General features: G+C 34.9%; 1 protein-coding gene across 1 annotated transcript; it reads left to right on the plus strand.

Moving 5' to 3' along the window:
• Window positions 1–6,035: 6,035 nt before the first annotated feature.
• On the plus strand, window positions 6,036–8,262 carry LOC18442293 (serine/threonine-protein kinase-like protein CCR2). Its single transcript, XM_006852516.3, has one exon. The coding sequence runs from the start codon at window positions 6,718–6,720 to the stop codon at window positions 7,846–7,848; it is 1,131 nt and encodes a 376-aa protein (XP_006852578.2). The 5' UTR covers window positions 6,036–6,717; the 3' UTR covers window positions 7,849–8,262.
• The last annotated feature ends 5,494 nt before the right edge of the window (window positions 8,263–13,756 follow it).

Genomic DNA, 13,756 nt, shown 5'->3' on the forward strand with positions numbered 1-13,756 from the left:
CCAACATTAAAATAACCTTTTCAATAGATTTTTAAGGTGCATCATTAATTCTGCATTTTAAAGTTAAAGCCTTATATAAACGTTTTTTTTTTTTTAATAAGGTATTTTTGGTCATAATGAGAGGTGTGATGTTATCCACATGGGGTATGACACACCCTCATGGAGCATATTTTGTAGGTGATGTCACACCCCGTTTAGATGACGCCAGACCCTCTTAAGTACCAAAAATGCCCTTATTAAAAACCCTTCATATACAAAACAAAGGTATATATGTGAATAAATTTTATTGAGATAACGATAAATTGCTCTATAGTATTAGCACAGCGAACCGCCCAGAGCTAGCCCCTAGGGAATCTAGAAGCCCTGGGCACATCGCCTAGGCGCTTGAAATCCGCCTAGGCGCCCGAAACCCACCTAGGCGCCTAGCTGAACGCACCTAGGGGTCCGCCTAAGACCTATGCCCTCCAAGGGGCGGAAATGCATCTCCATGAGAATATTTTTTGGTCATGAGTAAAGTTGTAGGTTTTAAGTTTATTTGAAACTTAAAACCATCTTCAGAAGCTATTCTATAGAGAAGAAAAACCTCAAAATAAAAAAAAATAAAATTTGAGGCATCTACATAGGCGCTAGAAGTCGTGGACCCCGATCGCTTAGGTGCCATCTAACGCTTTTTGAAACATTGATGACCACCCTAATCTAACCTATAAATAATTTATTATCAAAATTAGTTTTAATGAAAATAAATTTCAATTATAAAGTACACACACATGGATCTTAAAAGTAAATTAGATTCGGCTGAAATTTCGGTTCGCCCTTGGAAGAAGTTTGATCCTTGCGCAAGGTCAGTTGTCGTGGTCAACCATGTTCCGTGCAGGACAAGGCAAGGAGTCGGATAATGAGGGCATTTTTAGGCCGGTCTCTCCTTTTCAATGGACCCGCCGCCCCACCGTCTCCGTTGTACAATTCAAAGTCGCTCTCTCCCTAAATGTCTCTCTCATCCCTCTATTCTCTCTCTCGTTCTTTAAATTCGCACAGTTGCACCTGTCGTGCAGTTGGGGTTTGGTGAAGAACTGACTTCTATGCCTCATTCGTTGTTACTTGTTACGATTAGACCTCCCCTTCTCTCTCCAATTAATTGTAACCTTAATTAGAGGTTCGTTGTTTTTTTTTTTGGTAATTCGGTGGGGGTTTACCAGCCCCTCTATATTTTTTTAAATCGTGAGTGATTTTCGAATGTGTTAGGTAATAATAGACGCTTAGATCTTAGTTGCGTCAATTTGGATTTTTACAAATGAATCAATAAAATTTATGGAATTTATCCCTCTGGTTCAGAGCTTTGGTAACTTTGCGTTGCCTTGCTCTCTTAAATTTTGCTATTTTTGATATTGCATGTAGTTTGATGTTTCAAATGTTGAATTGTATGTGTTTTTCATCATTTACTTTTTTGATATATGTGGGGCAGTTTGTTATCAAATCGCCTCATCATAGGATGGTCCGATAATTGTTCCATCCTAGGGCGATCTGATATTTTTCATGGTTTTTTATGTTTTAACTGTTCGAGCTTTTGCAAATTGACTTGCAGATACTTAAAAAAAAAAAAAAAAAGTTACAAATGGTCTAATGTTTGAGAGCTCAGATTGTTGAGAAAGAGCCATCCGAGGTTTGTAATTGAGGACCACCCTATAAAAAACGTTGGGCAAAGAATTTAGAGTCGTCCAATTACAAATGATGTGGTTTGATATATTAAACATCAGACTCCCCCACAAATATTCTAAAAATAAAAAATATGTGAGTTCGACATTTGAAACATTAAACTAGGAGAAAAATAAAATAAAATAAAATCCGGGCCGGGGGTGGGGGCGGTCAAATTACTAAGCTCATGTACCAAAGGGTAAATTTGGAATTTTACATGTATGTAACATAAAATAGTTTGGAAAATTGTTTCATGTGGGTTGGACAGCATTTTTATATATGCAGTCCAGAAAGTGTAAAGCATCCATAATGCAGTTCAGAGAAAGTGTAAAGCATCCATGTTAAAGATGGATGCAAGCAGGTATTCTACCTAAAAACAATAGAAACTAACGATCCACATGTTTACTTACTAGAATTATTATTTTTAGTTTTAAAATTTTATTTATTTTTTCATGTTTATGATCTCCATATTAGAGATTACATGTTTTTAAAAATTAAATCTTAAAATCTATCATAAAAATAAATTTATTAAGAGGCCCGCATTTCTATCGATGCGGGCTTGGCCGCATAGAAACTGGGTCCAATAGTTTTGGGAACGTTCAGGTGAACAATCACCAACTTGGCTGGTTGCGACAAGGGACACTAACTTACTCCATTATCTTAGGTAAGTGTAGCATATTCGAAATGCATTAGTTGTAGGTAGATGGAATTTATTTGTATATTATAAGCCTATAAGCCCACGTCTTGTTTATTTATTAGCTATATGATTAGCACAATGCCAAGTACTGTTTATTTGAAACCCCAAACATTTGTATGGTGAGCCTTTTTTTTTTGTTTTTGGTAGGTGAAGTATATTAGTTTAGGATCAATAACTTGTCTTTTAAGTTAGTGGACTTTGATTTGGCAGCCTACAGGGTAATATCCTAAGTCATGACAATAGAGTCAAGAACAAATATGGTTTAGTTTTAAATATGTTGTCGTTATAGTGGTAGCAAGTACAACATTTTTTTCATTATGCATATGGCATTTAGCCAAAAGATATTATACTCTCACGAGAGTATATTGCATTTAATCTCATGTGGAATTAATTTTAGGACCTCAAATAGGGATGCAACTACTTCAACCCATAAACTAACCTCAATCAAAGAATTGAAAATTGCACACTCTGTGCACTTAACAAAGATAATGTCTAAAAATTCAATAGAGAATGTTTAGTTTTTAGAAGGTGATATCTAAGTACCAAAAAATTCAAGTTTTGAATTTTTTATTATTTTTTTTAAGAATAATCATCTAGTTAGTCATTCCTATGTGGTTCTCAATATTGAAAGAATATTCTCAAGTGGGTCTTTTAACCGAGGGAGTAGATCTACACTATGCTCCCACCAGAGCATAGTATACAACATCTGTCATTTAATTTTAAACAAGCAAATTAAAGCGCACCTCCGAATTTTTTTATAAGATGTAATTTTGGTGTTAAAAATTCATTGGATGGCTTGAAAATCTATTTTCGTTTCTAATTATAAAATTTTAAACTCCAAAAAGGGTTCAAATCAAATTGATCTATAAATATATGAAAATTTTGAAACTGGACGGTCAAGATAATAGGTTGCAAGATGCGCTATTTTTAATACTCGAAATATTTTTTTATTTTCATATTCATACATCTCGATATCGTGACTTTCTCAACATTAAAACAACCTTTTTCTTATAGATTTTTGACATTACCAAAGAATTTTCATTAAGTCACTAGAAGGAAGTAACTACCAAAACAAGATCGACGTACTCCTTTAGCAAGACAATCAGTCCCCCCACATACTTTCTCCCTAGTATATGACTGCGATAGTTAAGTAAAAATGTGCATGTTTAATGAGATGATAATGGATGAGCCTCAATAGATTACTCAAATAGCATTGGTTAGTTAAAAAATACTTTGATTCCCTAATTTATGAATCGATCAATTGTTTGTTGTTGAAATGGAGACAAATCAATTGACCTTTTCTCCAATGTTTTATAAGAAATGTTTTATAAGAATTTGGGTCAACATTCATTCATGCTACTGTGGCAGTACGAATGCTTGAGCATCCAGAAGATTTCGTCTTTGAATATTCCCACGTATCTTCCGTTCTTTATGGCCGTATCCAAGTCGCCATCAGCTTCTGTTTATTCTTAATTGTAGTCTAAATATGAAAAATGTCAGTTAGGTTCCTATAAAAATATGCACGAATTATTTCTTGGTTGTATTACTGGAAGTCCCCTTTTCTGGATTCATCTCATATAAATAACTTGATTTCCTCCATGTATAGGTTGTTTTAGACATACACAATGAATAATTGAATTCCTAATATGACCCATAATAATCTATATTCCATAGAGGAAAATTGTTTCATATGTACCGGACTGCATTTTTGCATATGCGGTCCAGAAGTGTAAAGATGGATGTAAATAGGTTGCCCATTTAAAAACAATTGAAACTAACTGTCCAAATATTTTTTTAATAGAATTATTATTTTTAATTTTTTAAATTATTTATTTTTTCATGTTCATGATCTCCATGTTAGAGATTAAATGTCCTTAAAAATTAAGTCCAAAAATCCCTCTCAAAAATAGATTTATTAAAGGACCCACATTTTTACATGTGCACGCTTGGCCAGTATGCTAACCCCGTCATGTTGATTGTTTCGTTGCCTAAAGTTTACATTTACCTACTAAAACATCAACTGTTTCTATCTATGATCCAAGCATCACAATTCTAGTTCTTCTAAATTATGGGGCAAATGATAATTTTATTTTGAGTTCCTAAACATTGTCTTGGTTCATTCTTAGAAAGTCATCTTTTTTGTAGCTCATATAGAGTGTGTTAAATTTTTTATTATTTATTTTTTTTAGGTTAAATTTTTTTTTTTTTTGGTAATTAAGTGGAGATGACGAGCTCCTACCTGTTTTTTGAAATTATTAATGGTTTTTTAATGCGTTCGGTGAAAATGAAAGTCTAAATCATAGCTTATCGGGAAAATTTAATGTCCTAACAATACTGAGGTTTTACATTAGGAAGTAAATAGACGATGTGTTCCAACCAGAGCATAAAGTCATTTGGAAAAATTATTTTCTAGATTTATTCAATGCTCTTTCTTTGGGATATTAATATACCCTCGGTCTAATGCTCTATTATTCTCGTTACAAAATATATATATCGCCCATTGTTCTCAAAATCGCCCAATCTAACTGCTAACCGCCCAGTTAGATCGGAGGGCAATTAGGGTGATCAACCAGTATTTAAAAAAAAAATCAAAAATATATATATAAATTCTCAAAAATAAGGAATTTGATTTGTAATGCATTTTTAAATATTCTTTACATTATGGTAAAGATTAAAAAAAAAAATTGGTCATTAATATTCACTTTTATATTTTCCCATCTTTTTTAGAAAATTTTAAAAATAGCCCTTGGAAAATATAAAATGGGTTAAAATCTATTTTTTTTATTAATTTTCAACTTTAGCTGGATGTGTTTTGTTTTAATTATTTTTTATATGTTTTTTATATTTTAGTAGATTTTTTTGTGTTTTTTTATTTTTTCAACACTTTTTTGAAGGCCTGAGACTTGTCCAATTAGAACGGTTGAATCGGCTGATTTACCAATTAGGCCGGTGAAACCGCTTCGAGACCTCTGTCCAGTTAACAAATCCGATTCGATTTTGAGAAGACTGATATCGCCTCTCTCATATGTATACTCCCTTTTTATGGAGATGCTGGCTCTCTGTCTCCCTTTCGTCCTATCTCTCTTATTTCGTCTCCTCCCTCTTTTTGTTCTCTCTCATTTATTTTTAGGAAAATTACAAAACGCATTTTAAAATAGACTGTCTATGCAACTTACCCCACCACAGTCTTTTCTCTCACTTTTTTCCTCGAACAACCTTTACTCGCAAATAACCCCCAACCCAAAAGTAGTATGAAATAAGGCTAAACTACATTTGTTTATTTTCACACAACCTTCTCTCTCCTGTTTTCACAGGCACTCCGGTAGTATGCTCCGGCATTTTGAATGTGCGCTCCGACAATGCAGGTCTGACCCACAACACTCTGTCATTATGAGAACTCACTCGGGTAATGCAAAGACGCGCTACGGCATTCCGCTCCGGCAATGAAGTCTTTGGAGCCATAGTGCTCCGGTAATAAAGTCTTTGGAGCCACAACGCTTCGACAATGAAAGACTGCGCTCCGACAGTATGAACTAGCGCTCTCGCTCCGACAAGGTAGGTCTGAGCCACAGCGCTCCAGCAATGAAGTCTTTGAGAAAAAATTGGGGTGGGATATCTTGCCTAGATAGTGAATTTTAAGATATTTTTTTTTTATTTTTCACTTTTTGTCCCTTGTACGGTGTACGTCTATATTATCGGGGTACCTCTTCACCATCTCAAACTACCTGGTGAAAAAGAAAGAAAATGTGCCGTTTGTATAGAGCCGAGGCTCTAAACAATCAAAGTAAAACACACATTCAAATAGTTTTAAGAAATATAGTTTCAATATCAAAAACCTTTGTAATAGCTTTAAAATATATTTTTATATTTAAATATAAAATTTCAAGCTTAAAAAATTAGGTTAGATAGAGTATATCTATGAAAATTTGAAAATATTGAAAATTGACTGTCCAAAAATGCATTCCAAGATATACTATTTTAAAATTTTAAAATTTTAAAATTTACTTGCTTCTCATATAGATGTGTCTTGATGTTGAGATGATCAAATTGAAGATATTTGAACATCAAAGCAATCTCTTCTGGTGAAATTTTTGAGATGGGTTGAAATTTGATTGTCTAGAGCTTAGGCTCCATAAAAACTTTTTTAACTCCGGTATTGGAGAGCTATTCATACCGCCTCGGTCATCTTTGTCTGCAAGTGTAATCTCCACCTCATGTGATACGTGGTGCTCTTTTTCTCTCTCATCTTCCGCGCGAGTGCTCTCTTTCTCTCTCATCGGAGAAGAGAGATCCTTGACCCTTAACCTTAAAAAACGTAGGCCGCACGTATGCCTTGTCCATTTCCACACGGTCACTCCTCAAGTTTCAAACTTCCCACCACACCAAATATGAACCTTCCCCTTTTCCTCTCTCTCTCTCTCTCTCTCTCTGTCTCTACAATGCGCCCCTCCTTCCTCACCTACGACATCACCCTCTCCGTCGTGTGCGTCTCCCTCGCCCTCCTCGTCCTTTGCCTCTTCCTCCTCTGCAAAGCCAGAAACAGGCTCCCCCAACCCTCCGATCCCGAATCCCCCACCCCGTCTCACCGCCCATGCGCCACACCATGGCCCCTCCAAACCCTCCACTCCGCCACCCAAGCCTTCAGCTCCAACCGGGCCCTCGGCCACGGTCGTCTCGGCACCACCTACCGAGCCATCCTACCTGATGGCCTTGTTGTTGCCGTCAAGCGTGTTGACCCCCAGCTTGTGCTCGCTCGTGCAGGCCATAGCTTCTCGGCCGAGATCAAATCCCTCTCTCGAGCCCACCACCCCCATGTGGTGCCCATCCTCGGCTATTGTGAGGCACCGGGCGAGCGCCTCATCGTGGCGGACTTCGCACCCCTGAAGAGCCTCGAATTCCACATCCACAGCAATCAGGGCACAGCGCTGAGCTGGGCAACACGCGTCCGTGTGGCCTCCGAGGTGGCGCGCGGGTTGGACTATTTGCACAACGGCACCGCTCCACCCATTGTACATCGTGCAGTAAGGCCCTCGAATATAGTGTTCGGAGCGGGCATGGTCGCCAGGGTTTCCGACTACGGCCTCGCGCCGATGTTTGGTGTGGAAAGCAATGCAAAGGCCGGGTGCTGGTATCGGGACGGGGAGGGGATGGCGAGTAAGGCCGGCGACGTATACGCGTTCGGGGTGATTTTGATAGAATTGATGAGTGGGAGGAGGTTAGAGAGAGAAGAGGTGAAGGAGTGGGCATTGAGGTTGATCAGGGAGGGGATAGGGAGAGAGATGGTTGATGAGAGGCTGAGCGGCGATGCTGAATCTGAGGAAGTGGAGAGGATGGGGAGGGTGGCGTTGGCGTGTGTGGGGAATAGTAGGCAGTGCAGGCCTCCTATCGGGCAGGTTGCTGCCATTTTGAACGATTTATGGGAGAGGAGACAAAGGATGGGTGATGGTAGAAACAGATAGCGGTGTTTTCCGGCAGCGGCGCTGCATTTCGGGGAGCGGAGAGATCATTCCTTTGTTTTTTTTTTTTTTTTCCCCTTTTTTTTAAATATTCCATACACATAGATCGGCCGTATAACATTGACTTATTTGTTACTACAAAAGTAAAGTATTGGTTTGATCGTATTGGTTTGATCTCTAGAGGGGGGAGAGCCCCCTGCCTCGCCTGGAAGTCCAAAACCATGCACCATATGTGCATGTGAAAGAAAGAGAGGAGGATCACGGTTTGTAAATGGTAAGATGTAAACATTATAACGTGAGAGAACATAGATTGACCTTATAAGTTGTTCCCTTACATTACAAGTTGTTGCCATGTGTTCCGTCGAAAAGATGGAATGAAAAAAATAAATAAATAAAAATCTTTTTTTACGTGAATGACATAATTACTTCTATCCATTAGATGTCGAATAGCATAGTTTAATGCTTTACGAAGTTTGAAAACAAAAATTTGAACTTTTTGAGTCCAAATTGCATAGCTTAAAACATCATGAAATTTCAATTTAAAATTCAATGGACAACGGTGATTGTTACCTCCTTAGATTGAAAATAAACGGCATCTTTATATATTTTTCCATAAATGATAATTTTCTGTTAAAAAAAAAAAGTTAGGACCTGAATTTTAAATTGCTTGCTTCAAGTTCCTCATGCGCAGCTCTACTAGTGCATGCGCCGTCCAAAGTCCATCTTGGACATAATTCTGAGTTCAATTTTTCAAAGGACATATATTTAGAAAAGATAAACAAGAAAAAATATTGAGAATTGAGAAAATAGTTTTTTTATTTTGTTGGGCCGTATATTTTAATTCTTCTAAAATCATCCGATCTATTGGAAGTCCAAATTCATGGATCTATCTAGAGTGAATTAAGATGTCTCTTGGATACCCCACTACGACAAGGCCACGTTAGGAGGGTTTGTTTGACTACAAAACTCTCACATCACATTTATTCATCTTTAAGATTAACTTAATGGAAAAAGTTTATATAAGGCTGTAACTTTAAAAAGTAGAATTATAGATGCACTTCAAAAATCCATGGAAAAAGATTGTTTTACTATTGAAAAATTCTCTAATTGATCACCTTGACAACGAGTTGTATGAATACATATAAAAAAAAGATTTTGGGTTTAAAAAATAGTGCATAACACATTATCTAGACTATCCATTTTCAAGATTTTCATAGTTTTATAGATCTACTCTACTTCAACTATTTTTGGAGTTTTAAATTTTATAATTAAATATAAAAATAGATTTTGAGATAATCCAAAAAACTTTTTACACCAAAATTACATGTTATAATAAACTTTGGAGGTTTGCCTTAATTGGATTGTTTAAGGTCGCAACCTTATAGAAACCACACCCTAGTTTAATACATAAAGAGTTTTACTTGGAGCCCAAAACTTGATCCAAATCAATTTCCCCAACCAAGATTACCTCTTGATCATCGATTTGATAGACGATCAAATCTAAAACTTTAATCAATTCCTCTTTTCTAGAAATTGATCATAGGGCAGAAAAAAGATTATTTAAAAATTTCATGTGGCCCATAGGAAAAACCTTATCCAGATGTTTGGCCAATGGTACGGACCGGATTTACAATTTGGTCTTCCTGAACTAACATCCATGCACTCCAAATAAAAATTTACAATATGCTCGTGGAATTCTCATCATCATTGTCATCAAAGCTTTTTTCCAACTATTTGAAGTCCGTTATATGAGTACCAATCCATCATTCTGCTCATCAAATAAAATTATATTATTTTTTCTCATCATCATCGTCATCAAAGCTTTTTTCCAACTATTTGAAGTCCGCTATATGAGTACCAGTCCACCATTCTGCTCATCAATTAAAATTATATTATCTTTTACATATTTTGAAAGAATTAAATCAATTGAGATGATTTGTTGACTTAGTCGCCATCCACCTCCTAATTTTCCCATATTCTAAAGCTAGTTATTATGGTTTAGGTTGTAGGTAGGTTAGAAATCTACTCCACCGACACCTCTTTTCTAGGAAAGCAAGCGTAAGGGAATAGGAGGCCAAAGATAATGAAAAAGGGAAAATAGTATTTCTGTGTGGAAATTAGGGCCTCTTCTCCTATTTTTGAGCAGCAATATACAAAATATATTGCAATGATCTATAGGATTAAAAGCAAGATCCAAGTTAAAATCATAGTAGCCAATTATGCCTTGATGGGTCACATGAGCTTTGGGAGAAGCAACACAATTTGGGGTGCATGGAAATGATTTTCATTTAATAGGAAATTTATCAAAATATGCCTCATGATTTGTACTTATTTTTATCATGTATGTTTTGAAGCGATTTTTGAAATTAAAGACAACGGATTAAATAGCTCATCTGTGAGGTGAATTTTGGTAAATTTTCCTTATTTTAGTTTAATTTTATTTTCGCAACTGCTTTGACCTTATTGAATTGAATTGTTTTTTGTTATTGAATTTATTGAGTTTTTTAAATGCTACATAATTTTTTATAGGATTCTTCAGATTTTTCATTATCAAATCAAGCCTTTCTCAGTTTTCCAATGGGATTTTCTGGGAGCATGTTTCACAATGAGATTTTTTTGCAGCTTGTTTTGCCTAAATCTGATTCAGAAAAGAGAGAGAAGAGAGGAAGTAGTTGACTAGGAAATTTTTTATGAGTTTTTGAAAGTTTGGGTCAAAATTAGGGTTTTATAGAAAAAAATATAAGAGGTTTAGAGATGGAGAAAATTGAAGAGTAGGACCATGTTTTATAAAAGCACTAGGGTTCTCATGTGTTTGGACAGTGGGGTCGTTCTCTTTGATACAATTATAGTAGGGAAAAAGTTTATATAAGGATACTACCTTATAATGTAGAACTACAGATACCCCTCAAAAATCCATTGGAAAAGGTAGTTTTAATGTTGAAAAACCTTTTGATTGATCATCTCGATGTCAAGATGTATGACTATGAAAAATAAAAAGATTTTAAGTCTCAGAAATAGTGCATTTTACAACATATTGTCTACACCGTCCATTTTCAAGATTTTCATATGTTTATAAATCTACTTGATTTTAACTATTTTTTTAATTTAAAATTTTATAATTAGATATAAAAATAGATTTTGAGATAATCTTAAAAATATTTTACATCAAAATTATATACCTTGATAAATTTTGAAGGTACCATACTCTACACCTATGGATGCATCCGTATGCAAACTGCACCCTTATGGTAGGAGTGTTTGGTGATACCACCAATTCACTCCAAGTTGAGGATTTGTTGTGAGGTAACTCTTTAATTAGGGGGATAGTTTCATTTTTTAAAAAAAAAATAGATTAATACTAGTGTTTTGAAAATTGTTTAGTCAGATTGGAATCGCTCAATCTAGATCGACTCCATGGTCGATATTGAGAACACCCGGTTATGCTAGAAAACTAGATGATCCTATTGGGGAATCGTAATTTGAATGTGTGATTCCCTTACATAAAACCCCCATTTTGCCATTCTCATTGATCCTCCGTCATTTATTCACCCAAAAACACTAGTGTCAAAACATTTGTTTTTGCGTCCTCTTTCACATCTTTACAATCACATTTCAATAAAATCAAAATCTACGATCAAGAGTAGAATTCGGGGCTTTTTTAACCCGAAAACGAAATCTTCTTTCTTATCTTTCAACAACTCTTATCTAATATTTCTTATATTATTTATCTATCAAAGATCTAGAACAGGCCTTGTACCACCTTCTTCAATTCTCTTATTTTTTTATATATGAGCATGTAATACTATGATCCCTCGTGAGCATATGATACATTTAATCCCTTTGACAAAACACCTATTTAGGAGTTTTTTTTAAAAAAAAACTTTGGATCCGTGTGATTATAATAGATGATTACTTTTAAAATAAAAATGGATCTTGAGTTTTTGAACATCTAGATCATTCCCTCCAAAATTTGGATGGTTCCCGTCCAATTATGGGATGCCATTTTCTTTAGGCACGTAGAGAGTGAGAGTTGATTTTTTTTCTTTCTCTGGGGTTGGTTGTCAGGTTCTAGAGATCATATCCCAAAATTTGGGGTCTAAAAGATATTCCTAGTGTACGTTTTGGCCAAGGGAGTAAATGGATAGTGTACACCCATGGGATTAGGAAATCATTTGGCTTTATATATTTTCTCTATCAAACTCACCTTTCTGCTCGTTTTTCACTGCTCTAGGAGATCTTACTTTTTTTGGATCTATTCTCCTATTAGATAAATTCAAAAGATGATTTTTCATTTTGAGTTCAATTTTTTGAATTTAATGTAAGTGTGTTTATTTGATTTAAACAATTATTTGAAACGGTTGATTTAATTTTCATGTATGTTGATTTAGATTTTAAAACCATTTTTTGAAATGATATGTTTAGTCTGATTTAAATTATTTTTTGAAAGGTGAAACCATATTTTCCCCAAAATCGCAATTTTCAAAAAAAAATTTATGTTTTTTACCTCGACTTTCAGTCTCTACTCCATTTTAGGGTCCTAAATATCCTAGATTGGGTTTCACGTGAGGGAGAAACATATCCAAGGAGGTATTCTTGGCAGCATTACTATATTTCTTACATGATGTAATATTTCTAAATTCCGATTAATCTATAATTATAAGAAATACCATTGAAGTAAGACGCATCTCAAAACTCCTTTAGAACAGAGTTTATTATGTTGGAAAACCTTCTAATTTAAGAACTTCAAGTCTTAAAAATATTTTATCATGTAACAAAATCATCATGACCATCTATTTTAGAAATTTTTAAATGTTTATAGATCTACTTGAGCTTTATTTTTTTCAAATTTTAAATTTTATAAGTAAGGATAAAAAAAGTTTTCTTAGCCATCATAAAGTTTCCAACGGCACAACTTTATCCCCAACTAAAAATTTAGAGGTGCGACTTGCCTGTACAGTAAAAAGAGGGCGCCTTATAAAAGAGGGCGCCTTAAACAAAACCTCACCCTTCTAAGAATAGCAGTTTACTTTCCACTTGTATAATAAATCATATTAGTTTTATTGCTCATATTATTTATATTTGATAATTGAACTTAATTTATAGTTTTTATTTACCGATGGTTTAGTTGTGCCATTTTAAGCAATTCTAGTGAAGCACAAAGAGAAAAAAGAAAAACGAAGACAGATGCTATGCAGATTAGAAAGAAAATTGATTACGTCTGAATTCGATTATGGACCAATCAAAATCAAGAGATTAAGAGATGTCATAACAATCACCTTCTAAACTTCTTAGATTTCTATATGTTGAATTACTATTTAAAATAATTTATGCCATTTAAGATAAGTGCTTCAAAAATTGGAAGTTCAAGTCGGAACCAAACCCTGCAAGTAGCATCCGATTTTTTCCCCAATTCAGAACTCGGCCACATGCTCTGCTCTCCTTGCTTCAATTGAACATCCAACATAATCTAATCTAAATCAATCTCTGCTAAACTTGGTGTCTCTATCTTGTTAGATTTGATGATAGCTAAATCACCATACTCATATTTTCTTTTAAAGATTAGGATATTATGGAAAATACAAAATTTATTTTCTTGAAAAGCATGAAAGTGATATCTTTACAAGAGAGTGAAATAAGATATAATACCCATCCTTTGAAGGTCATTCCTTTGGGGGTTATAGGAATAGATCTCCAATATAGAAATATGGAAATAGGTCTCCAAGAGATAGACATAGCCTCCGAAAAAGATGTGGTATTCCCATGAGGTTTAGGTTAGTTAACTTCCACTTCTAGAGAGAAAAAATTTATATGTTGCTCTTAAAGTTATCTTTCCAGTAGCGGTATTGCGGTGGGAAAGAGGATGTTAATCGACGATGTTATTGAATTTTGAGTTAGTTAACTTCCACTTCTA

The sequence above is a fragment of the Amborella trichopoda genome, chromosome 1 (genome assembly GCF_054954075.1).
Source record: "Amborella trichopoda isolate Santa Cruz 75 chromosome 1, AtrichopodaSantaCruz75HAP2 v2.0, whole genome shotgun sequence".
Lineage (NCBI taxonomy): Eukaryota > Viridiplantae > Streptophyta > Magnoliopsida > Amborellales > Amborellaceae > Amborella > Amborella trichopoda.

Coding starts and splice junctions, on each gene's coding strand:
- LOC18442293 (XM_006852516.3), top strand. CDS start 6,718: ATGCCTTGTCCATTTCCACACGGTCACTCCTCAAGTTTCAAACTTCCC.